General features: G+C 44.1%; 1 protein-coding gene across 11 annotated transcripts in view; it reads left to right on the forward strand.

Annotated features, from left to right (window-relative positions):
* Positions 1-23,303, forward strand: part of Mok (MOK protein kinase) — a 35,591-nt gene that overhangs the window by 617 nt on the left and 11,671 nt on the right. For 6 of the 11 annotated variants that reach the window (XM_057782996.1, XM_057782997.1, XM_057782999.1 and 3 more), the window contains exons 2-4: positions 9,675-9,789; positions 14,130-14,219; positions 15,931-16,001. In XM_057782996.1, the coding sequence (XP_057638979.1) occupies positions 9,675-9,789; positions 14,130-14,219; positions 15,931-16,001 (276 nt within the window). Of the gene's footprint in view, positions 1-9,674; positions 9,790-14,129; positions 14,220-15,930; positions 16,002-23,303 lie in introns of those variants that run through there. The other 5 variants (XM_057783003.1, XM_057783006.1, XM_057783000.1 and 2 more) reach the window with 4 other exon arrangements.

Below are 23,303 nucleotides of genomic sequence, written 5' to 3' on the forward strand. Positions count from 1 at the left end.
TAGTGCGACTACTAGCCAGGTTGGCTTTGTTGGGACGGCTGTTTGGTTTGCACAGCAATACAGTTATGATTGCCTTTTATAGTTGTGGCCGGAGGTGCAGAAAAATTACAGTTCCTCTTGCTATTAAGAATATATTATACAGCCTGGTCTACAAGAGCTAGTTCCAGGACAGGCTCCAAAACCACAGAGAAACCCTGTCTCGAAAAACCAAAAAAAAAAAAAAAAGAATATATTATAAAAAAAAATGGCTAAAAAAGAATATATTATGCTATTGTAGTATTATATTTTGATTACCATGCAGTAATTTCTATGTAACATAAATTACATAATATTTAAAAAATAAGTGATCTCATTCACCCCTTATCATGCATTTTCATTTCTTCTGTCCAATAGTGTTTATATGGTTATCGCTTTGTTTTGGGGGAATTTTCTTTGAGAGCAGGATCTCATTTAGCCCAGGCTGACCTTGAACTAGATATGTAGCTGAGACCGGCTTTGAACTCCTGATCCTCTTGCCTCCATATTTCAGGTGCTGGCATTACAGGCTGTGCTACCAAGTTCAGCGTGGTTATCATTTTCATTAATGCCTCACAAAGCTGCAATGAAAACGCACAGCCTACAAAGATCTTTATACTGTTACTTCATAGTGCACACTTATAGACACATGTTATCTATATATTCGTCTTTTCCTTCCCAAGTATTTTTTTTTTTTTTCGGTTTTTCGAGACAAGGTTTCTCTGTGGCTTTGGAGCCTGTCCTGGAACTAGCTCTGTAGACCAGGCTGGTCTCGAACTCACAGAGATCCGCCTGCCTCTGCCTCCTGAGTGCTGGGATTAAAGGCATGCGCCACCACCGCCCGGCTCTTCCCAAGTATTTCATTTTCAAATGTGCAGAAGAATTAAGAGGGTACCCCGCATATTTCTAAGTCTTTTCATTATTTTGTCTTATTTTGCATACTCATTTTGCTCTGGTATTCTTTGTTTAGTTGACAGATTTGTTTCTTTGCACTGAGTTAGTTGTAGACATCATCACATTTCGCTACTACTAATTCAGCAAGTATATGTAAGGTCCAGGGACTTGAGGCTAGGGATGGCTCAGTGGATAAAGTGCTTACTCTACCAGTATGAGAATTGAGCTCTGTCCCCTCTGACTGCCGGAAAGCCAGAGGCAGTAGCACCTGTCTATAATTCCTGTACTCTTCCAGCAGGATGGGAGGTGGAGACAGGAAGCCCTGGGAGCCTAAGAGCCTTTGCATTGGCCACTCGGAAGCCAACAAGAGACTCTGTGAAGACCAATACCTGAGGTTGCCTCTGACCTCCACACACATAGCATGGCATGTGTGTGCCTGTGAACATTCACTTCCCTCACACAGAACGAGGGCATTCCCTACATAGTCACATATGGCCATATTGCCACATGCTGATCCACACATTATCCATGGCAGATGTGTTTGGAAAATGGGACACCTCACTACAGCTGGTACTCAATATACGCTTCCTATTTCAGTCTTTTCCATTGACTCAGGAATTGTCTGTTATGGTTGTTTTGTTTCCAGAATCACAAATTATATTTTGGTATTATATTTCTTTGGTTTCCAAATTTGGATTCAGTTGATGGTTTTCTCATGATTAGCTGTAGTTTAATTAAGTACCTTGTAAGTCGTATGTCAGGTGATATGTCGCCTTTCCAGTGTTTTCTTCCAGAGTACCTGGTGTCAGCTGATGTTTTACTGGGTAGAAGTGATCATTTGGGCATTCTGTTTGTCCATCTTTCCTCCCGGACCCTTTGTGTTCCAGGCTCTAGAGGTGACCACTCTTACCATGTCCTGTGTATGCTTGTATGTGTGTCTATCAATCCCTCATATTCATTTTATTTTTAACTTTTCTGCTTTTAGTTTTATTGTTGATTGAGACAGCCCTGGCTAGCCTAGAACTCACTGTCTAAACCAAACTAGCCTCAAAGTTGGGGCAGTCCCTCTTCCTCTGCCTTCTATACAGTCTTGTGCCACTGTATTCCTTCCTTTAAGAAAGATTACCGCCGAGTGGTGGTGCATGCCTTTATTCCCAGTACTCGGGAGTCAGAGGCAGGCGGATCTCTGTGAGATCAAGGCCAGCCTGGTCTACAGAGTGAGTTCTAAGATAGCCAAGACTGTTACACAGAGAAACCCTATCTAGAGAAAACAAAAAAAGGAAGGCAAGGAGAGAGGGAGGGAGGGAGAGAGGGAAGAAAGGGAGGAAGGAAGGAAGACTACTTTTATATACTCAGAGACAGAGGTAGTCGAACTTCTTTGAGTTTGAGGCCAGCATGGTCTACATAGCAAGTTCCAGGACAGCCAAGGCTACACCCTAGAGAGCTGCTGTCGCAACAAAACAAAACAGAACAAAGTCTTATGCAATAACGTGTACCTGCAATCCCAGCATTCTTACTGTGGGACTGGGGGCAGAGATAGGATATTCCCCAAAAGCTTGCAGGTCAGGCATATGCAGTGGTAAACACAAGAGACCTTGCTACAAATAAGGTAGAAAATGAAGACCAGCATCAGAGCTTTTCCTCTCAGCTCAGCTATGATATCCTCTCTCTCTCTCTCTCTCTCTCTCTCTCTCTCTCTCTCTCTCACACACACACACACCACACACACACACAAGCACCGTTTATACACACTTAAAAAAGAAGAAACAAAAGCTCAGAAAAGTTAAAAACAGATACATGATAAAATGCAAATTATATATGCAAACTTAATCTTTAAATATTTTTTCTTATACGTGTGGGTGTTTTGCCTGCATGTATGCCTGTGCACCATGTGCATACAGTGCCTGGAAAGGTCACAACAGGGATCCTTTAGAACTGGAGTGACAGTCATTTATGAGCCACCACATGGGTGCTGGGAACCAAATCCCAGTTCTCTGCAAGAGAACCACTGAGCCATCTCTCCAACCATATTTAACAATTTTTTTTGAAGTACAACTTGTCAGGTACTCAAATGGCAATTTGACTTCCTAATCCAGTGGTTCTCAACCTTCCTAATGCTGTAGTCTTTAACACAATTCCTCATGTTGTGATGACCCCCCCAACCATAAAATTATCTCATTGCTACTTCATAACTAATATTATGGGATCTTTACACTGTAAAGATTTGTCACCCATATTAGTTTAATAAAACGTTGATTGACCAGTAGCCAGACAAAAAGTATAGGATGGGCCACCAGACTAAGAGAATTCTGGGAAGAAGAAAAGCACAGAGTCAGTCACCAGCTAGATGCAGGGGAAGCAGGATGAGAATGCTTTACTGAGAAAAGATACCAAGTCACGTGGCTGAACATAGACAAGAGTTACAGGTTAATTTAAGTTGCAAGAGCTAGTTAATAATAAGCCTGAACAATAGATCAAACAGTTTGTAATTAATATAACCCTCTGTGTGTTTATTTGGACTGAATGGCTGTGGGACCAGGCTGCAGGACAGACAGGACAGAAACATCTATCTACAACTATAATTTTGCTACTGTTATGAGTTGTAATGTAAATATCTGCTATGCAGGATATCTGATATTTGACCCCCAAATGGGTCATGACCCACAGGTTGAGAACCCTGTTCTAATACAGTACAGTCTGGAGATAATACTAATACTCATGTGCTGAGAAATGATGATAGGAAAATATGAAGAGTCTTGTTTTCTGTAACCAGTTCATTATATTCCTGTACAAACAGAAATCTTTGTAAATTTAGTAAGAACCCAGCAAGGGCTCACTGGTGCTGTGGGTTATGATGGCGTTTGCTGAGCTGGCGCCCTGTTGTTTGTTCAGTACCAAGGCTCCGGAAAGTCACGGTATGTTGCAGCATGGCTAGGTACTAGATGCACCTCAGCTTTATGATTTGTTTGATTTTGAATCATTGGTGGCCATTGTTTGTTCAGAAATTAATCATGGCCAAGTTTTTGGTGACAATCATGTTTAGTCAGTTTTTCTGTCCTTTCTCTTTGCCTTGTGCATTGTTTGCACAGTGAGTAGCAAGGTGTCCCAGGGTGAAGTTAAGAGCATGGGCTCAGGAGCTAGGTGAATGCTGCAGCCAGGCATGGAGCTAAGTGGACACTGCAGCCAGGAGCTAGGTGCACACTGCAGCCAGCACAGAGCTAGGTAGACACTGCAGCCAGGAGCTAGGTAGACACTGCAGCCAGGAGCTAGGTGCACACTGCAGCCAGGCACGGAGCTAGGTGCACACTGCAGCCAGCACAGAGCTAGGTAGACACTGCAGCCAGGAGCTAGGTAGACACTGCAGCAAGGAGCTAGGTGCACACTGCAGCCAAGCACAGAGCTAAGCAAATATGGCAGCCACAGGCCCATTACTGACCTTTGTTACACTGGTTTTCTTCATGGCTCTAGTTTCCATATCAGAATAAACCATTCCAGTCTGCTAGGAATCAAATCTGAGTAAGTGCTCTTAGCTGCCATCTCTCCAGTCCCCTCAGCCCTCATCTTGAAACAGGTATAGTGACAACTATCTCAGAGGATTTGTTCAAGGGTCAGAGGAGATGGTGGATGTGTCATGCATTGTGTTTGACACACGGAAGTTAGGAGTGAATGCCTTGCTTGCTGTCCAGCGGGTGGAAGACATGAGAAGGAAAGAATGAAAGTGGAAAATTCAGACTTTTTCTGCCCTCATCTAATTCTCATCTTTTATCCAGACTGGATTTTTTTTTTTTTTTTTTTTTTTTGGTTTTTCGAGACAGGGTTTCCCTGTGTAGTAGTCCTAGCTGTCCTGGAACTAGCTCTTGTAGACCAGGCTGGCCTCGAACTTCAGGGATTCACCTGGGATTAAAGGCAAGCACCACCAACGCCCAGCCTCCTGTCTGGAAATTTTAATTTTATTATTTATTTTTGTTTTGTTTTTCTTTTTTGTAAGTAAAGATTTAATTATTTATCATGTATCGTGTTCTGCCTGCATGTATCCTTTCAGGACAGAAGAGGGCACCAGATCTCATTACAGATGGTTGTGAGCCACCATGTGGTTGCTGGGAATTGAACTCAGGACCTTTGGAAGAGCAGCCAATGCTCTTAACCTCTGAGCCATCTCTCCAGCCCTTGTTTTGGTTTTCAAGACAGAGTTTCTCTATATAGCACTGAGTGTCCTGTAACTCTCTGTAGACCAGGCTGACCTCGAACTCACAGATCCACCAAGTACTGGGATCAAAGGCCTGCGCCACCACCACCCGGCCTGTCTGAACTTTCTAATGGATTATTTAGACATACCTACAAAAACAAAAGCAAAATTATACTACTAAAGGGTGATAATGATTTGCTTTTATATCAGAGATTTGTGTTTTGAAAGAAGTTTATTCAGTGCACTCTGAGAAGAGCAGCTGGCGTGTGTGCTCACCGGGGAGATTTACACACTGCTGCCGCCACTGCTTTCATAGGGCTGCAAGCTTTCTCAGTCACCCTTTCCCATTTTCTTCCTAGTATGCACATCACCTTCTGTTTTATAAACAGATCCACCAGTATCAACTTTTGAAATAAAAACAAATGAAAGCAATGCTGGCTTTGTAATAAATTCAACCAGTAAATTGTTCGTTAGTTCCAGGATCTTCCCGACTTGACACAGTTGGTCCTGTTTAGTATTCTTAAAGTGCATCAGTTTTCTGTGTATACACATTGTAATACAGATTTTTTGGGGGGCTGCAGGGTCACCAGTGCCATGCATTCCTAGTAGTAGACTACCTGGGTTAGTGAATGTGGTTTAAATTTAGATGGTTACTAGCTTTTGAGTAATTTTGTGTACTTTTGTGTTTTTGCCATGTTTGGTAATTCAGGTCACAATATTGCTCACCACAGAAATAATTAATTGAGTACAACCTTTTTTGTTCAGAGCCCTGATCTGGTTTTAGTAGTGTGGTTTGAACTACTTAATCTCTCAGAAAGCTTTGAGTGGGTGGAATTCTCTTCCTGTAGATTCCGGCTGCCCTCAGCATTAACCTCTTCAGCCCTTCTCACCCAGCCGCTTGTCTGGGCTGCGTGGTGGGTGTGACCTGGCCCACCATGGCTGGGAGCAGCTGCGAATGAAAGTGTTACACTCAACACAGGTTTCATGAAAGGCAAGTTTGGCCTCACTTTTCAAGTGCTAATAGGTTTGAATTCCACATCCACAGATGTAATTGAACAAGAATGAGTAGAATTTTAATTAGCCCAGATGAACTCCTCTGTAGGCCATGGTTTACTTTTCTCTGCCTTTTACTCCTGTGGTTTTCCCCCTGGATAACTGAGCATGGGACCAGGCTTTTAGTTCAAGTAGCACAGCTCTGTGCCTCCTTCCCAGCTCTGTCTTGTGCCTTCCTTGCAGGCCATGCTTTTATTTTGATGGCCTGTGAAATAGGTCAGATTCCCTTGGCAGGAAAGGTGCTTTTCCTGGTGTTTTCCCATAGGGCTCTTGCTTTCTCTCTTCCTACCTGTCATTCTTATTTTATACCCCAGACCTTGTGTCTGCCAGCAGAGCCAGGGGGAAACAAGTGACCCTTTATCTATTCCAGCCATCAGTGGGGGAGCGGGTTCAGTTTGTTGCTGGTTCAATGGTCTAGAGCCAGCTAGGATGCTGTTTGTGCACTTAACATTTTAAAGTTCACAGTTGACCCCCCCCCCCCCGCCATTTTCAAAGCAAGCCTGCCCAATTTACTTGTGGTGAAACACTTTGGAATTGATAGTGTTAGATTCCTCCTCCTAAAGTTGAGCTCTCGTCTGCAGCCTGCTCACAGACGACCGCTCTACACTGATCTCCCCTTTAAGACAGTTTGCTTTATTTTCTGTTGGTTCTTAGCCAGCAAGTGCTGTGGAGCCCCTTTGCCCAATAGCCCAAGTGGGCTGCTATCTTAAAAACACTATTGGCCAAAGGAGCTCCCACAGCAAGCAAGTTCCTTGATTTCTTAAAGGTCTTGAAATGCCCATCTTTTTTTTTTTTTTTGACCAGGTTGGCCTCGAACTCACAGAGATCGGCTTGCCTCTGCTTCCTGAGTGCTGGGATTAAAGGTGTGTACCACCACTGTCTGGTAAAATGCCCATCTTTACAAACATTTGAGATAAATGTATTTGATCATTGAACAATATAGAAAAGAGTTAGGAAGAAGATTAAAGTCACCTTTATTCCTACCTAGATATAAATGCAAAACATGGGATTTTTGCATTCAGTTTTTCCTATGCATACATATGTGAGCTCATTGCTATTCTTTTCTTTTTCTTTTTTTTTAAATTTTTTTTAAAGATTTATTTATTATGTATACAACATGTGTGTGTGAAGGCCAGAAGAGGGCGCCAGATCTCATTACAGATGGTTGTGAGCCACCATGTGGTTGCTGGGAACTGAACTCAGGACCTCTGGAAGAATAATCAGTGCTCTTAACCTCTGAGTCATCTCTCCAGTTCCTTCTTTTATTTTTCTTGGCATCATGTTTGCATATTTTCCCATCTTTCTAATTATTAGTTGAAAGTACAGTCAGCAAAATATAATGGTTCAACTTATAGCTGTTTCATAATACCTCCTTAATAATTGGAAATGATCTTATAAGCCTAGTTTTGTATTGTGACATATGATAGCTGTCTTTGTCTCTAAATGTTATCTGTGGCATGTCTCCTGAGAGTGGAAACTAATAATTGCGGAAGTGTGGACTCTTTCTTTCCAGCACCTTCCTCCTACCTGTTCAAGTATTGTGTGCTTAGTGTGGAATGCTCACATGGGGCAGAAATGAGTCAGCAGAATGCAAAAGCTGGTCGCACCTCCCTGTCCCCAGGAAGCACACAGAGGGCGGAGGGTGTCGCTGGGGTGCTTCTATTCACTACACATTGGTTTCCCCGTCAGTTGTGGCATGCTCTGTATTGAAATCATAGTTTGTTGGACATCTTTGCAGATGACCTACCCTTTCTCGTACATTTTATGTGTTCAAATATGAATTCCAGTCCCAGGGAATCCAACAGCCTCTTCTGCCTCTGTGGACACCAGACAAGCATGTGGTACAGACATGTGCAGAGAAAGCACCCATATGCATAACATAAAAATTTTTTTTTGTTTTTTTTAAAACAGGGTTTCTCTGTGTAGCCTTGATTGTCCTGGAGCCCTCTCTGTAGATCAGGCTGGCCTCAAACTCACAGAGGTCTTTCTACCTCTGCCTCCCTAGTGCTGGGACTAAAGGTGTGCACCACCACTGCCCAGCAATTAAAATTATTTAAAGCAAAAAGCAACAGCAACAGAATGAATTCCAAGCCAGGCTGATGATTCACACCTTTAACCGCAGCACTCGGGAGGCAGAGGCAGGCAGATTGCTGCGGGTTTAAGGCCAGCCTGGTCTACATAGTGAGTTTCAGGACACCCAGTGCTACATAGAAAGATCCTGTCTCAGTAAACAAACAGAAAAAGAAATTTAGCCAAGGATGCAAGTGTGCATGCCTGCAGATGCAATGCCTCCTTTAGGGCTGCCTCCGTCAAGGCTGCTATGTGGATGCTCCCTGGGTCTGAAGGCCAAGGCTGGCCTAGTCAGTCTTGCTTCTGTGCAGCTGCTTCCCACAGTTGCTTCTGCTCTGCACCCATCCATGTTCTCTGTTAGGCAGACCCAGCTCTCCGCCTTGCTTTCTTCCTGGCTTCTTCCTCTGCTTCTCAGTTACAGAAGCTTCCTCAAAGCTCTGCCACTGGGGTGGTAACTTTCTTCCCACCATATTTTCTTACGTGGCTTTGTCTTTTGTGGTACCAAAGATGGGACTTGGGGCCTCCTGCCCTAGGTAAGCATTCTTCCCGCTGAGCAGTTTCCCAGCCCTACTGAGAAGGCTCTTGGCCTGCCCTTTGCCAAAGGGTCTTGTCGTCTCAGTCTTCTGTTATTTGGTCTGTAGAAACTGTTCCTGCCCATGGGCCTGGTGCTCCCAGCATGTTCCCATTCTTCCATTTCTGCTTGGAAAGCAGTGATTCGTGGCTGTGCCTGGCTTTTCCTTGAGACACCCTGTGACGGTGTCTAGTCATATCACCTGACTCCCTATCACCTCCCCTGTGCCAGGAGACCATGGATGTTTGGTCGAGGACAGGCAGCCCTTCACCGCCTTCTTGCTGCTTCCACAGCCACTAGAGCCGTGTGCCTATAGGGCTTTGTTCACGGGCACATTCCTTTTAAGCTCACATTGCTGTTACCTGGAAAACTCCAAACATTTAAAGCAGAGAGGTGTGTCACACAGTTGGGTCAGAGACATAAACCGTTGCCCAGCATGGGGGTGGTGGTAGCAGCTGCAAAGTCAGGGACAACAGCTGCTGATAGCGTTCAGAAAATTAGGTCACGTGAGAATGTTAGGAGACAGCTGCAGAGGGGCTGGGTGCTCTGCAGGACGGGGGGTGGGGGGTGACTTTCAGAAGACTGCTCAGATGCTCTGACATCTGCCTGGAGCCACAGCCCATGTCCTGTTCCTCCTACTGGAGCCGTTTAGAGCCTTTCACCTCTGGCAGGGACAGTGATGCCATCCCTTCTCTCCAGGGAGAGCAGACACTGCAAGAGCAGGAGTTGGTGCCTTGTTGCCAACACAACATAGCTCTGGGACTGTGAGGAGCTAGGAAAACTGATCTAGAGTGTTGTCGAGAAATTACACAGAGATAGATTGTTTGTTGTTCATATGCATGAAATATATGCATAAATTAAATTAAGCTTTATTTCTACTTATAGACTACAAAGCAATTGGCAAGATAGGAGAGGGAACGTTTTCTGAAGTTATGAAGATGCAGAGTCTGAGAGATGGAAACTACTATGCCTGTAAACAGATGAAGCAGCACTTTGAAAGGTATGTGACCAGCACAGGTCGGAACAGTAGGCATCTTATGTTAGTGGGAAGCTGCTATTCATTTAGAGGTGTGTAAGCTATAACAGATGTCCTTGGACAGTTAAGATACAACGGGTTTCTCTTGTCCAAGTTTACAGTGACGTCAGTGTTAACACCGACAGCATGCTTGTAAAATTGTGGTATACTTCACACAGTATGTGTATGGCGAGTTTTTATAAATCAAACCTCAGCGAAATGTCATAGAGTACCTGGAAACTTATTCACATGAATCAATTAATGTATTAATATATTGGGAAAACAATCTGCAGATAGGAAGAGAGAAATTTGGTCCCCAGGAGCGGTCTTCTGCTCTTTGTGGGAAGTGGTAGCCCTAGAGCTATAGTTTCTAATGTGTGATGCTTCTTTCTTTTATAATTTTTTACATTATTTTTATCTTTTGTTTGTGAGTATTTTGCCTGCATGTATATCTGTGTACTGTGTGCATGCAATGCCCATGGAGACCAGATGAGGGCATCAGGTCCCCTTGGAACTGGAGCTAGAAACAGCTGTTAGCTGCCATGTGAGTGCTGGGGATCGAAGGGCAGTCAGTGCTCTTACCCACCAAGCCATCTCTCCAGGTCCTGGGTGATACTTCCTAAGCTGTGGCCTCGTCCCACATTAAAGTCTTATCTTCTCGGGGAGCATCACACCAAGGAGTCAAAACCTGTTGTATGATTGCTGGCCTCATTGTGACCAAGAAGTATTGCAGTAAGAGGTTTTAGAGCAGATGGATTTGTTTTTATATCAAAGAAATTACTATGTTAAACATACAAAGAAGTTATGAAGACAACTTGATAACTTCCCCATATTGATATAGAACCTTTTTACTTTTGGTTATTTTATTATTGTGTTATTTTTTAGATTTATTTTATGTGTTTGAGTGTTTGCCTGCATGTATATATGCACCACATGCATGCCAGGTGCCTGCAGAGGTCAGATCCCCTGGAATTATAATTATGGATAGTTGTGAAGCACCATATGTGTACTGGAAACTGAACCCAGTCCTCTGCGAGAGTAGCAAGTGCTCTTAACCACTGAGCCATCTCCCCAGCCCCTATTGTTGTTGTTGTTGTTGCCCTCATTATTATTGTTGTTGTTTGTGTGTGGGAGGGTGTTTTGTCTGCATTTGTGTGTGCCTGGTGCCTATAGAGGCCAGGAGGGCATCAGGTCTCCTGGAACTGGAGTACAGAGAGTTGTTAGCCTCCTACATAGCCGCTCATTGCTCACCTCTTCATTTGATCAACAGCTCTTTTACTGTTTGGAAAAATCCTTTCTGGAATGTACTAAAAGACCACGATTTTCCACCACCAAAGGCTAAGAATGTCATCGGATTGCATCTGAGGCCTATTGCAGAAATCTCCTTGCTTTGCTGGAGCCTGCCTACCTGTTGTTCCCAGCAGTGTATTTATTTCATGTGTATTTATGTAGGCCTGGGTGTGTGTATGTGTAGCAAATGTGTGCAGGTACGCTTGGAAGCCAGAGAGGGGATCAGATCCTCTGGAGCTGCAGTCACGGGTGGCTGTCAACCAACCCAGGTCCTCTGTAATGACAGCAAGTGATTTTAACTGTTGAGCCTTCTCTCCATTAATGTATTTTAAAGTACAGTGATTAAAGATTTTCTTTGTTCTGTTACTATAAGAACTTCAGGAAAATGTTATCCACATTGGAACATGGTATCTGCATCAAACTCTGAGCCACAGTCACACCTATGTGACTCCAGAATAAACCGTCTCTTCCTCTGAGATGAGAGCTGTGCATTGGCATCAACAGCCTTTGCATTCTTAGATAAGCAGAGAACAAACAAGAAGATAATAATTTTGTAAATTCAGTGGGTTCATGTGGTGGTAGGCACTGAACCTGGGGCCTCATGAATGCTAGGCAGGCACTTTACAAACTGAACAGCATCCCCAACCCCCAAAATTCATATCTCAGTAATTTATAAACATAATCTCCTCATGATAAATAGCTGGGTATGGTCGCACATGCCTTTAGTCCCAGCACTTCGGAGGCAGAGGCAGACAGATCGCTAAGTTTGTGTCTCAGAAAGACAAATATTGCCTGTTTCTCCCATTTGCGATTCCTAGATTTATATAGATACCTTCAGTTATATATGTCTATATGACGCCAAAATAGAAAAGAAACTGTCTGGGGAACAAATACAACAGATGAATGTAATGATAATAACAATAATAAAAAAAATCCATTTTCCTGATAAATCATGTTCTATAGAATACATAATACAGGTGCATGTACATGTGCTCATACACACATACACACACATGTACATATATACAGTAGATGAATGTTATGATAATAATAAAAAATTCCTGATAAATTATATTCTGTAGAATACATTGTAGGAAGCCCTTTTTTTTTTTTTTTTTTTTTTTTTTTTTTTGGTTTTTCATGACAGGGTTTCTCTGTAGCTTTGGGGCCTGTCCTGGAACTAGCTCTTGTAGACCAGGCTGGCCTCGAACTCCCAGAGATCCGCCTGCCTCTGCCTCCCGAGTGCTGGGATTAAAGGCGTGCGCCACCACCGCCCGGCTTCTGTTTTAAAAGCATTTGGGGGGGGGCTGGAGAGATGGCTCAGAGGTTAAGAGCACTGACTGCTCTTCCTGAGGTCCTGAGTTCAATTCCCAGCAACCACATGGTTGCTCACAGCCATCTGTAATGAGATCTGGTGCCCTCTTCTGGCCTGCAAGCATACATGGAAGGAATGTTGTATACATAATAAATAAATAAATATTAAAAAAAAAAAAAAAGCATTTGGGGGGCTGGAGAGATGGCTCAGGAGTTAAAAGCACTGACTGTTCTTCCAGAGGACCTGGGTTCAATTCACATTACCCACGTGGCAGCTCACAACTGTCTGTAACTCAAAATGTGATACTCTCACACAGACATGCAGGCAAAACACCAATGCACATAAAATAAAAATGGATAAATTACAAAAAGCATTTAGGGAGGCACTTTTACTGTGGCAGAGGATGTTGGTGGGGTCCGGGGTACTCAGCCAGGGAACCACGGGCAGGTGTAAACACACAGATCTTTGAATACTGTGCTGGGTCAAGGGAGGAAACAGGGAAAGGCAGTGAAAAATATTCTCGGACTATAGCAGGCTTCCAGTTAGCTAGCTGTCGGCCTTCCAGCTGACGCCTAGCTCTGGGATGCAGTTCATTTGGGGAATTTTTCCTGGGTCCTGCGCCTTTTTCTGGGTAGCATCTTTCATGGCTCAGTGTGTTTCAGAAGAAGAAGTGTACTGATGTGCTGATAGGTATAACCTCTCAGAGAAGCTAGACAACATGCTGAACTTTCCACATGGGAAAAGCTGGCAGAACAGAACCCAGCCAGCAGTCAGGAAGATAGACATCCCTAGCTTTTTTGGAGACTCAGAGATGGAAGACTCTGGAACAATGGGTTATTTGTCTGGGTGTGATCCTCATAGCCCAAAATGGGGTGGTTTCTTCAAAGGACTTTTCGGTAGCAATAGCCAGCTCATGGCCTTGCACTGGTTTTGGTAGGCTTTGAAATGTGAGCAGTAAATACAGTGCCCTTCATCCAGGAGATCCTGGGGTGGACTCACCTGTCTCCAGGTAAATGAATGCTGAGAAAGCAGACTTTTTCCATGATAATGAGAGTGGTGTACCCCAGAACTTTGAAATGCTCACTTTCAGCTAGTGTTACTTGTTTAGTTGCTTAGTTCTCATAAATGAGTTAGTAAATTTTCTTTAACATAAATTATTATTAAATATTTTCAACACATTTAATTAGAATTTTATATATTTCTATGTTAAAAGAAACAACCAAAAATCTTTTTGTGATAATAGATGATAAAATTTTATGTCCTAAATGATAAAACCTTTATTTAAGGCGGGTGGTACTGGCTCACATCTTTGATCCCAGCCCAGAACTCAGAAGCAGAGGCAGGCAGATCTCTGAGTCTGAGGCCAGCCTGGTCTACAGAGCAAGTTCTAGGAGAACCAGGACTACACAGAGAAACCCTGTCTTGAAAAAATTTTAAAAAGAAAGAAAAGAAAAAAGCCTTGATTTGATGTCTCCCATCTCTCATGCATATGTTTGAGTCCCAGCACCAAAAAAGAAACTTTGAGTCTTGTAAGATAATGAAGATGTATGACTAGTTTATTCTTAATTTAAATTTTTGGTGGAAAAAATAAAACTTGATTAACTTGAAGTATGAGTGAGGTTTTACATTTTGATCATGGGAAATAAATGTGATTTCATAACTCTTAATTTTATAGTTGACCTAATTGTAAATTAGTTGTGCATTTTTGCCTACATAATAGTATTGAGCAAGTGAACAATCTACGAGAGATACAAGCACTGAGGCGCCTGAATCCACACCCAAACATTCTTACGTTGCATGAAGTGGTTTTGTAAGTATATTTGAGCTTGGAAAGTTATCGAAAGTAGAAAACTTAATACTAAAGATTATTTTTTATCGTGGCTAGACATTTAAAACATTTGTTTCGTAGCTGAGAGGGTGACAGTTATCACTTCATCTTATTTTTACTTGAGCAAGTTGTGTCTCATTCCTGATATGAAAATGTTTTGGTTTACCCGTGTTTGGAAAGCCTGTATCTTCAAGGTTTGGCTCCTGCAGCTTAGTTAGATCTCCATGCCTTGTTGTGAATTACTTTCTTATGAATGCATAGCACCTTCTTATCATAATTCTTATCATAATTGATACAGTTTCATGATGTTTTTCATTCATGTTCGTAGAATAATTTGCATAAAGTTTATCTGTCAATCAAGAAAGCAGAGCATGAGCCGGGCGGTGGTGGCGCACGCCTTTAATCCCAGCACTCGGGAGGCAGAGGCAGGCGGATCTCTGGGAGTTCGAGACCAGCCTGGTCTACAGAGCTAGTTCCAGGACAGGCTCCAAAACCACAGAGAAACCCTGTCTCGAAAAACCAAAAAAAAAAAAAAAAAGAAAGCAGAGCATGGCCACAGCCATGGGACCCCCACCCTGCCACTGTATTTGCATTGTGCTTCTGAACTCACTGAGTTGGGAAGTCAGGCTACAGGTTCCAGGACCTGCCATTCTGTGGGTTGGTGCCCTAGGTATAGAAGCCATGTACAACTTTCAGGGGACCTGGCCTATCAAAGTCTCAAAGGAACATATCTGCCAACAAAAGTGTAGTAGATGTCAGTCATGGCACAGTGTAGTTGAAAATCAAAATGCTGAGTCTTGTCAGAGCTGTGTGGCCTCTTGGCCTGCAGTGTTCTTGGAAGTCATCTCAGCCACATATGGGAGGCGAGCATTCATCTGTGCTGTACACAGTGCCAAGGTCTGTGAGTGCAGGACAGACTGCATAGGCAGACTAGAGGTGCACAGAGCAGCATCTGGGGCAATGTAGTTTCATGACTTGGGTCTGAGTAAAATCAGAAGCTTGTTGGTATTCCCGGGCCTCTGTGCTACTCACTTTCAGACCCGGACCCCGTGTAAGTGATAGCATTTGTCTTTCTTCTCTCCTCTGATGGGTTTTTGGGTTTTGCCCCCACCCCCATCGTAAGTTATCTTGATTTTATTGAAGTAATATATAACATAGAACAATCAAACTAAACGTGTAGCTGGGTATGGTGGCACATGCCTTTAATCCCAACACTTGGGAGGCGAGGCAGGTGGATCTCCATGAATTCAAGGCTCTATGAATTTGAGGCCAACCTAGTGTACATGAGTTCCAAGACAGCCATAGCTACATAATGGAGAGACCCTGTCTCAAACAGTAAAACAAAATAAACAAACAGAAAAACTAACCATGCAGCCACAAAGCTTGATCTAAATTCATCAACTCCCAAGCTTTTCTCTTCTTTCTGCTGGTAATTAATGTTCTATTTTCATGATGTATCTTTTTTAAAGGTGATTTTAGAGCTTTGCTTTAGAGTTTTCATAGTATTTTATATTAGTTTTAGCCTAAATGTTGATTCAAAGTCAAAATCTGTGCCATCTTAATAATCTCATGGCCATTAATGTCTCTTGTAAGAATGCCTTATTTACCAGAAACATGTACAAATGCATATTAAAGGACTTGACTATGTTTTCTGATTAAGACAAGAAAAAGTAAAGTCTGCTTTCTTCCGCAGTGACAGGAAATCTGGTTCTCTTGCACTAATATGTGAACTTATGGACATGAATATTTATGAGCTAATACGAGGTATGTAGAGAATTTTGAAATGTAACCTGAGATGACCTTGTAAGAAATTATTTGGGGTCCCCTATGTGTTGTAGCCACTGCACTGCTGTAGTGACTATAGTGACAGGGAAGTGTGCAGTATGGAGCTGCTGCACTGGGCCCAGGAGGCATTGTTCTGACAGCCTCTTAGCGATGACTGAAGAAGCCACAAGCTTTCTGGGAGATCTTTGATTTGGGTGAGGCTAGGCTGAAGGCATGCCCTCCTCACAAGGCTTCACTCTGAGGGTGTGTTGTTCCCAGCTCCTCCCTTGCTCACCATACCCTTCTGTGCTCCCAAGAAGCCGAGCTCTCCCCGGGACTACCATAGGGAGGATCGTCCTCCTTGCATTTGTCATAATCCAGGATGTGCCTTCGTTCCTTCCCTCTGAGCAGTAAAGCACTGTTCAGGGCAGCTCACTTGCTGAGATGGCCTGTTATGGCCTTGGATGCGTGCAGAGTGTCCTGAGGGTGCCAGGAAACAGAGCTTTGGCTTTTGTTGAGCAGATGTCCCTGAGTATCTGACTTCAAGGTTATGTTAGATGTCATGATGAAATGCAACTCTGAAAGCGATATAGGAGATAGTCTGTATTCTAGATCACATAATACCCAGAGGACAAATGAGAAACAGAACCAAGAAAAACAGCTGCCAGACCTGCTAGGACATACCTGTAATCCAGGCTTATTGAGAGATGGAGGAAGGAAGATTGCCAAGACTAACTTTGGCTAAGTTGCAAGACTCTGTCTCAAATGTTAACGAAGAAAGGCCTAAGGATATTAGCTCAGTGGTATATAACGCTTGCCTAGCATGTGAGAAACCTTGGGGCTAATCCCTAGTACTGGAGGAAAATAAAGAAAGAAAGAAAAGAGAAAGAAAGAAATGGAAGAGGAGCAGACAGTTGCCGTAGAGTCTTGTGACCGCCGTCTTTGTGATGGCGCTCTGGTGAAAGCATCAGAGATAACTTAAACCTTTGCCTCAAACAGCTGATTCTGGCACCTGCTTTGTCACCTAGAGACACCCACCCCCAACACTTTACATTTTAAAGAATCTGTATAGGGCTGATGGCAGCTCACACCTGCAGTCCCAGAGTACTGGTGGCTGAGGCAGAGTGACAGGAATCCAGAGGCTAGTATAGACTATACAGCAAGTCCTTAGCTACATAATAAGGCCACCTCTCAGAAAACAAAACACAAGGGAGCCTGCACACGTCACTTCCTTGGTTGTTTAATGACAGTTCTCTGTATCTGTAAGATACATACCTAATGTTAGAAACCTTCTTTTGCCTTCTGGGGTGTGCTATATTTATGCTTTATGCTCAAGGGGAGGAGAAATGTCTGTGTTGCTATGTGTTTAGACATTTGAGAAAGGTATATTTAGAAAATCGTTTATTTCATTCCCAATAGCCAGGAGATTGTGTCATTGAAGAAACTGAAGCATTTCTTTCTGTATCTACCTTCAGAGACTGTGAAGACTTACAGTTAGACAACAGACAATCATTGTTGACAGCTACCCAGATAGTCTGTCTTACCTGCCTGCCATGCAGGGTGACAGTCAGTGAAAGGTTTTCAGAAGGCAGTTTTTTCTTAAGATGGCCAAGTATGATGGAGACTCAAATCCTCAAGTGTGTTTACCGTACCTGGGTCTATTTTCGGGACAGAGGTAGGTGGGAGAAAGTGTTGGGGCAGAGCAGTCAGAGGTCTTTGCACAGGTAATCCAACTTGATGGCTTTTTCTGGGACACAAGTTCAGAAGTGAGGGCATCAGTATGGTCTGAAGGTGACGTTTCCATCCTCCTAAAGTATGAAACACACCCCTGGATACTGTGACATGCCCAAGTGAAGAGTCAGTGATTTTTCACAAAGTGGCCTTCGGATCCCCAAAAAAGGAAAGTAGGCAGGTGTTTTCACCATGGTCCGCCAGTCAGATTAACTACAGCAAAACAGCAGGGAAAATAGTGCTTCATTTGCTTGCCCTCTGGACCTCCAAAATGAAAGGTTTTTTTTTTTTTTTTTTTTTTTTTTTTGGTTTTTCGAGACAGGGTTTCTCTGTGGTTTTGGAGCCTGTCCTGGAACTAGCTCTTGTAGACCAGGCTGGTCTCGAACTCACAGAGATCCGCCTGCCTCTGCCTCCCAAGTGCAAGCTATCTAAAAGCAAGTAGCCTGAGGCTCAGAAGGAAGACAGTGCCGAGGGTGTTTCGTGTACAGGGAAGGACCCAGTGTGTTCACGGGCTGGTTATGCCTAAAGTTGGGGGATTCTGAGTGCTGCTGTGGTTACATTCTCTCTGTGGTTACATTCTCTCTGTGTCTGTCTTTCTCTCTCTCTCTCTCTCTCTCTCTCTCTTTCTCTCTCTCTTTTGACACAGGTTCTCTCTATATAGTACTAGCTGTCCTGGAATTCAGTATGTAGACATGTAGACCAGGCTGGCCTCAAACTCACAGACATCTAACTGCCTCTGCCTCCCAAGTGCTCGGTGCTAAGATTAAAGGCCAATGTCACCATGCTTGACCAATGGTTACATTATTGAGAATGGCTCACAGTCCTTACAAGTTGTTTCTGAGCTTTGAAAGATACCATTTTACAGTGATGAGCACTTTTCTGTAAATACCTGATAGAAGCTCGTGGCCTTTATCGTGAGTGTTGGGTATCTTTCACAGGCCAGGGGCTCTATTGTCTGCACTGAATCTCAGTTGTTGCCAGCTATACCAGGCACCCTAGATGTTAAAATCTGGATAAAAGCTGGCAGCATTTACAAGGTATTTATTATTGAAATACACACTATGATTCCAGAATTAGTAACACAAGAAGTATAGGCTGCTGCTGCACTGCTCGTGGCTGTCCACGCTGCTCAGGTGCTGTTCTAATACTTATAGAAATACACTGCCCAAGATCCCCTGCACCCCTGCCTGTTGTTCATATCCCCACTTTATAGATGAGGAAATCAAAGAGCAGGGAAAAAAGCACCTTGCCTGGTAAGCAGCAGAACTCAGACTTGAACTGAGCCCGGCTTCAGAGTCCATATTTTCAAGCATGTGCATGCTGCTGAGAACAAACTGCCATTAGTCCTGTTTCTGTCATCGCTACAGATGAGCTAATTGAGGTTTGAGGGATTAGGCAGTAATCCAGGGGAAAGCTCTTCAGGTAGGACAGAGCTGGCATTGAGACTCAAGTCCGTGAAACCTGCATTCTGTACCCTGGCCCAGCTTGGGCTTCCAGGAAATCTCTCCTGATTGTTTGTTCCTACTGATGACAGTGTGGACCCACTGAAAGCTCTGGGTCACTAAAACTTTTGCTTCAAATAGCAGTCACGTGACCTTAATGGCTGCTCTGGTCATTAGAGCACTCAGTAGCACTGTCACATACTAAAAAACAACCACGGAATGAAGAAGGTCATACTGGCTTCAGTGGGTTCTCTACTCATATACAGTGTGCAAGGTCTGGGACGAGCAAACATCCGAGAAGGTGGAGACTCAGCATTGTAGGTGTGGCTTTTGCTATTCAAGACACATATAGTCTGTTGTGGAAATAACTAGAAGAAAGTGTGCTGTGGCTGTTTTTCCTTTGCCCAGCAGGTGCCCTGGGAGGCAGGCTGACTGAGAACTGAAGACTCCCAGGCTTACCTGGACCTGTGGCAGTCAGGCATGAGGGGTCTCCGTCCTAGTTCCCTGCCATGGGCTGTTGTTGTAGAGGTATAACATAGTGCGCACAGGATTGCCCTGTATGGGAAAAGTCCAGTCAGGTCTCTGGAAAGCAGAACCAAGGGAACTGATTACTGAGGCTGTGCACTGACTGTGGCTGCACAGTCCCCTACCATTGCTCCCAGCCTTTCCCCTTTCTCCTTTGAATGCTTGGTCTTCTAAACCCTGAGACACTCCAGTGGCAACAGCCAGTGTTTATTACATTATTGGGAGAGAAGAGGTTGGCACAGAGCACGTTTTAGAACACATCATTAGTCAGTGGTAGGGCTGTGTCACTCAGGGTTGTGCTCTCTGAGGCTGTGGGTGGAGCAGGCATCCTGCAATGAGGCCATGAGAGTGGGAGAATGACACGAGGCAGGAGACACCGGGACAGAGCTGGCTTGACTGGTGCTCTGTGCCTCGCCACCATGCAGCAAAACTGTTATGCAAACTTTGCTGAACTAGGTAAGTGCATTCTTTATCAGATCTGATCTCTTATGTACCAACAGCAAGGAGGGAAACATTGCCAATTCAGCTTCAGCAGGTTTAAGTCTACCTTTATTAAGAGGATCCTTCAGTTTTTGTACTTAGATAAGAAGGAAAACATAGGGCCGGGTGGTGGTGGCGCACGCCTTTAATCCCAGCACTCGGGAGGCAGAGGCAGGCGGATCTCTGTGAGTTCGAGACCAGCCTGGTCTACAAGAGCTAGTTCCAGGACAGGCTCCAAACCCACACCTTGTCTCGAAAAGCCAAAAATAAATAAATAAATAAAAAGAAGGAAAACATATAAGCTATGTTTTTAATAATTTTTTGCAATTCTGCACTCATGCATGACACGTGTGCAGGTTTTCATGGAAGCCAGAAGAGGGCATCTGATCCCCTGGAATGGAGCTGGAGTTACAGGCTGTTGTAAGTCACCTGACGTGGGTGCTGGGAACTGAACTCAGGTTCTTTGCAAGAGCAGTATGTGAGTTAACAGCTGAGCCGTCTCTCCAGCCCTGTTAGCTATCTTTGTTACAGGATTCCTAGTACTTTTTGAATGTCTGCCTCAGAATGACTGACATCTTTGTTTTCCTGACCATTGTTCTCTGCCATTCAGAATATGGGTGAGACAACATTTGTCACTGGAATACTTTTTTCTAAAATGATGAGACCATCTGATTTTGTTTTTTTTGTGTGTGTGTGTGTGTTTGTTTTGTTTTGTTTTTTGTTTTTCGAGACAGGGTTTCTCTGTGTAGTTCTGGCTGTCCTAGAACTCACTCCGCAGACAGATCAGGCTGGCCTTGAACTCTCAGAGCTCCGCCCACCTCTGCCTCCCTGTACAAGGATTAAAGGTGTGTGCCACCACTGCCTGGCATTATGGTTGTTTTTTATTGGCCTATATTAATTATAAATGATGGATTTCATTTGACATTTTCATACGTGTCTATAATGTGTTTTGATCTTATTTGCCCTCTCTGCCATTTTTTTCCCTCCCCAACTCCTGCTAATCCCATTCCTGTTCCCAACTAGTCCCTCTTTTAAACTGGGTGGTGGTGGTGCGCGCCTTTATTTCCAGCACCTGGGAGGCAGAGGCAGTGGTTTCTGTGAGTTCAAGGCAAGCCTGGACTACAGAGTGAGTCCAGGGCAGCCAGGGCTACACAGTAAAACTGTCTTGAAACAACAAAACTCAAACAGAAAAACAACTAGCCTCTTCCTCCTTGTACTTTCTTTTTTTTTTTTGGTTTTTCGAGACAGGGTTTCTCTGTGGTTTTGGAGCCTGTCCTGGAACTACCTCTGTAGACCAGGGTGGTGTCGAACTCACAGAGATCCGCCTGCCTCTGCCTCCCGAGTGCTGGGATTAAAGGCGTGCACCACCATCGCCCAGCACCTGTACTTTCTTATGTTTTGTTTTGGACTGTTTTTCTGTGTAGCCATGGCTGACCTGGACCTTGCTTTGTAGACTAGGCTATAGTTTCACATCTTTAAATAATATTTATTTTTATTTTATGTGTTTGAGTGTTTGCTTGCATGTATGTGTTTGCATCAGGGGTGTGCTTATTTCTTCCTGAGTGTGAGACCCAGTGAGTCTCAGTTGTTTATAGGAGCACGGCTCTGGCTCCGGCTCCGGGCAAGAGGTTATATACGGGAGCACGAGCACCTTACCAGAAGATTCACCACTGAACAAAATGTCTCCATTGAGGGCCTACAGAGCTCCTCGTTCTTCCTAACAGGACACTGATGGGGGGCGCAGTGCAGTCGGTAGTTCGGTGGCCTTGTCACACCTGGGAGACAGTGTCTACGGCACTCTACTCCACCTGGCTCCTTCGTTCCTTCCCCTCTCCATTGTGCAATGTTGCTTGAACCTTGGCAGTTTGTCTGTTGTGGCGAGTCGAGCAGTGGCCTATCTGAGCACTTCACCAGCTGTGTTCGGGGAAGTGTGGATCTACTGTTTATGATACAGCATGTTGCTCAGAGTCCATATTCAGCCGTGTACTTCTGGGATCCTCCTTGGGCTCCTCTGTGTTACTATTAGGTGAAGATGGAGAGCTCTTAGCGTCTACCTCTGAAGGTTGCTTGACGCTTAAGTCGCATGTGTGAAGTGTGGAGAGCAGTGTCCCACCCACCAGTGTCTTCAGTGACCAGTGGTCATTCATCTCCGTCACTGTCACTCTGCAGTTTACAGTGTGTGTGTAGTTCATATGTAAGCAAAGCGTTACAGAAGGCAGTGTGGTTCTTAGCAATGTGATCTGTAGCACGAATAATGAAAACCCAGAGACAGATAATAGGGTTCAAGCTGAAGATCAGAAATGCAAAGTGGCCAGCCACTGGCTCTTCCCTCTACCTCAGACTGAAATGGGCGATCCTGCCTCCATGAATCCTCAGACTTGAGACTGAACCTGAGGCCTGTCTCCTCCTGTTTTATATTCCTCTCTAGTGCTGGAATTAAAGGTGTGTGTCATAACTGCCTGGCCTGTATGGCTGACTAGTGTGGCCACTTTGCTCTCTGATCTTCAGGCAAGCTTTATTTACTCAAACACAAATAATAGACCACTATATTGAGCCAAGCCCTGTTTGAGGGGTGAAGAAACTCAGTTTCTTCAAACAAAACTGAAATATTTCCATTTTCAGTCACCTGACATGACACAGCTTCAGAGCAGAGAAGCAGAAGGACTGTGTCCTTGCGTTTGCCATGGCTGACAGAAAGGGCAGCTCAGATCACTCAGGCTCTGCTCAGACTGGCATCCTACCTACATCATGTCTCCGCTCTTGTCCTCACTTCTCTGACGTGTCTCTAGGCGCATTTGTGAGATACCAGGTGTTCCTGGTATATACATATATACATGCTGTGGGCATGACCTCTGGGCCTCCGATATGGAGAGCCATTGGCCAGGCTGGGCTGGGCCCAGCATGCAGCCTCCAAGTCTGATCAGAATGCCATGCTTTGGCTGGAGGTCAGAGGTTTATGGGAGTGTGTGTGCTGGAGAGCCTGTCACAGCGCAGCTTGTTTTCCTTCACATGCCAGCTCACAGTGAACAGCTGTCACTGCTTACTTACATGTTTTACATTCTGAGATTCCACGTGACGTTCCCCTGAGCTTTCTGAGGGACAGTACTCTGAAAATGTAGTTAGA

The sequence above is a fragment of the Chionomys nivalis genome, chromosome 10 (assembly GCF_950005125.1).
Source record: "Chionomys nivalis chromosome 10, mChiNiv1.1, whole genome shotgun sequence".
Classification (NCBI taxonomy): Eukaryota; Metazoa; Chordata; class Mammalia; order Rodentia; family Cricetidae; genus Chionomys; species Chionomys nivalis.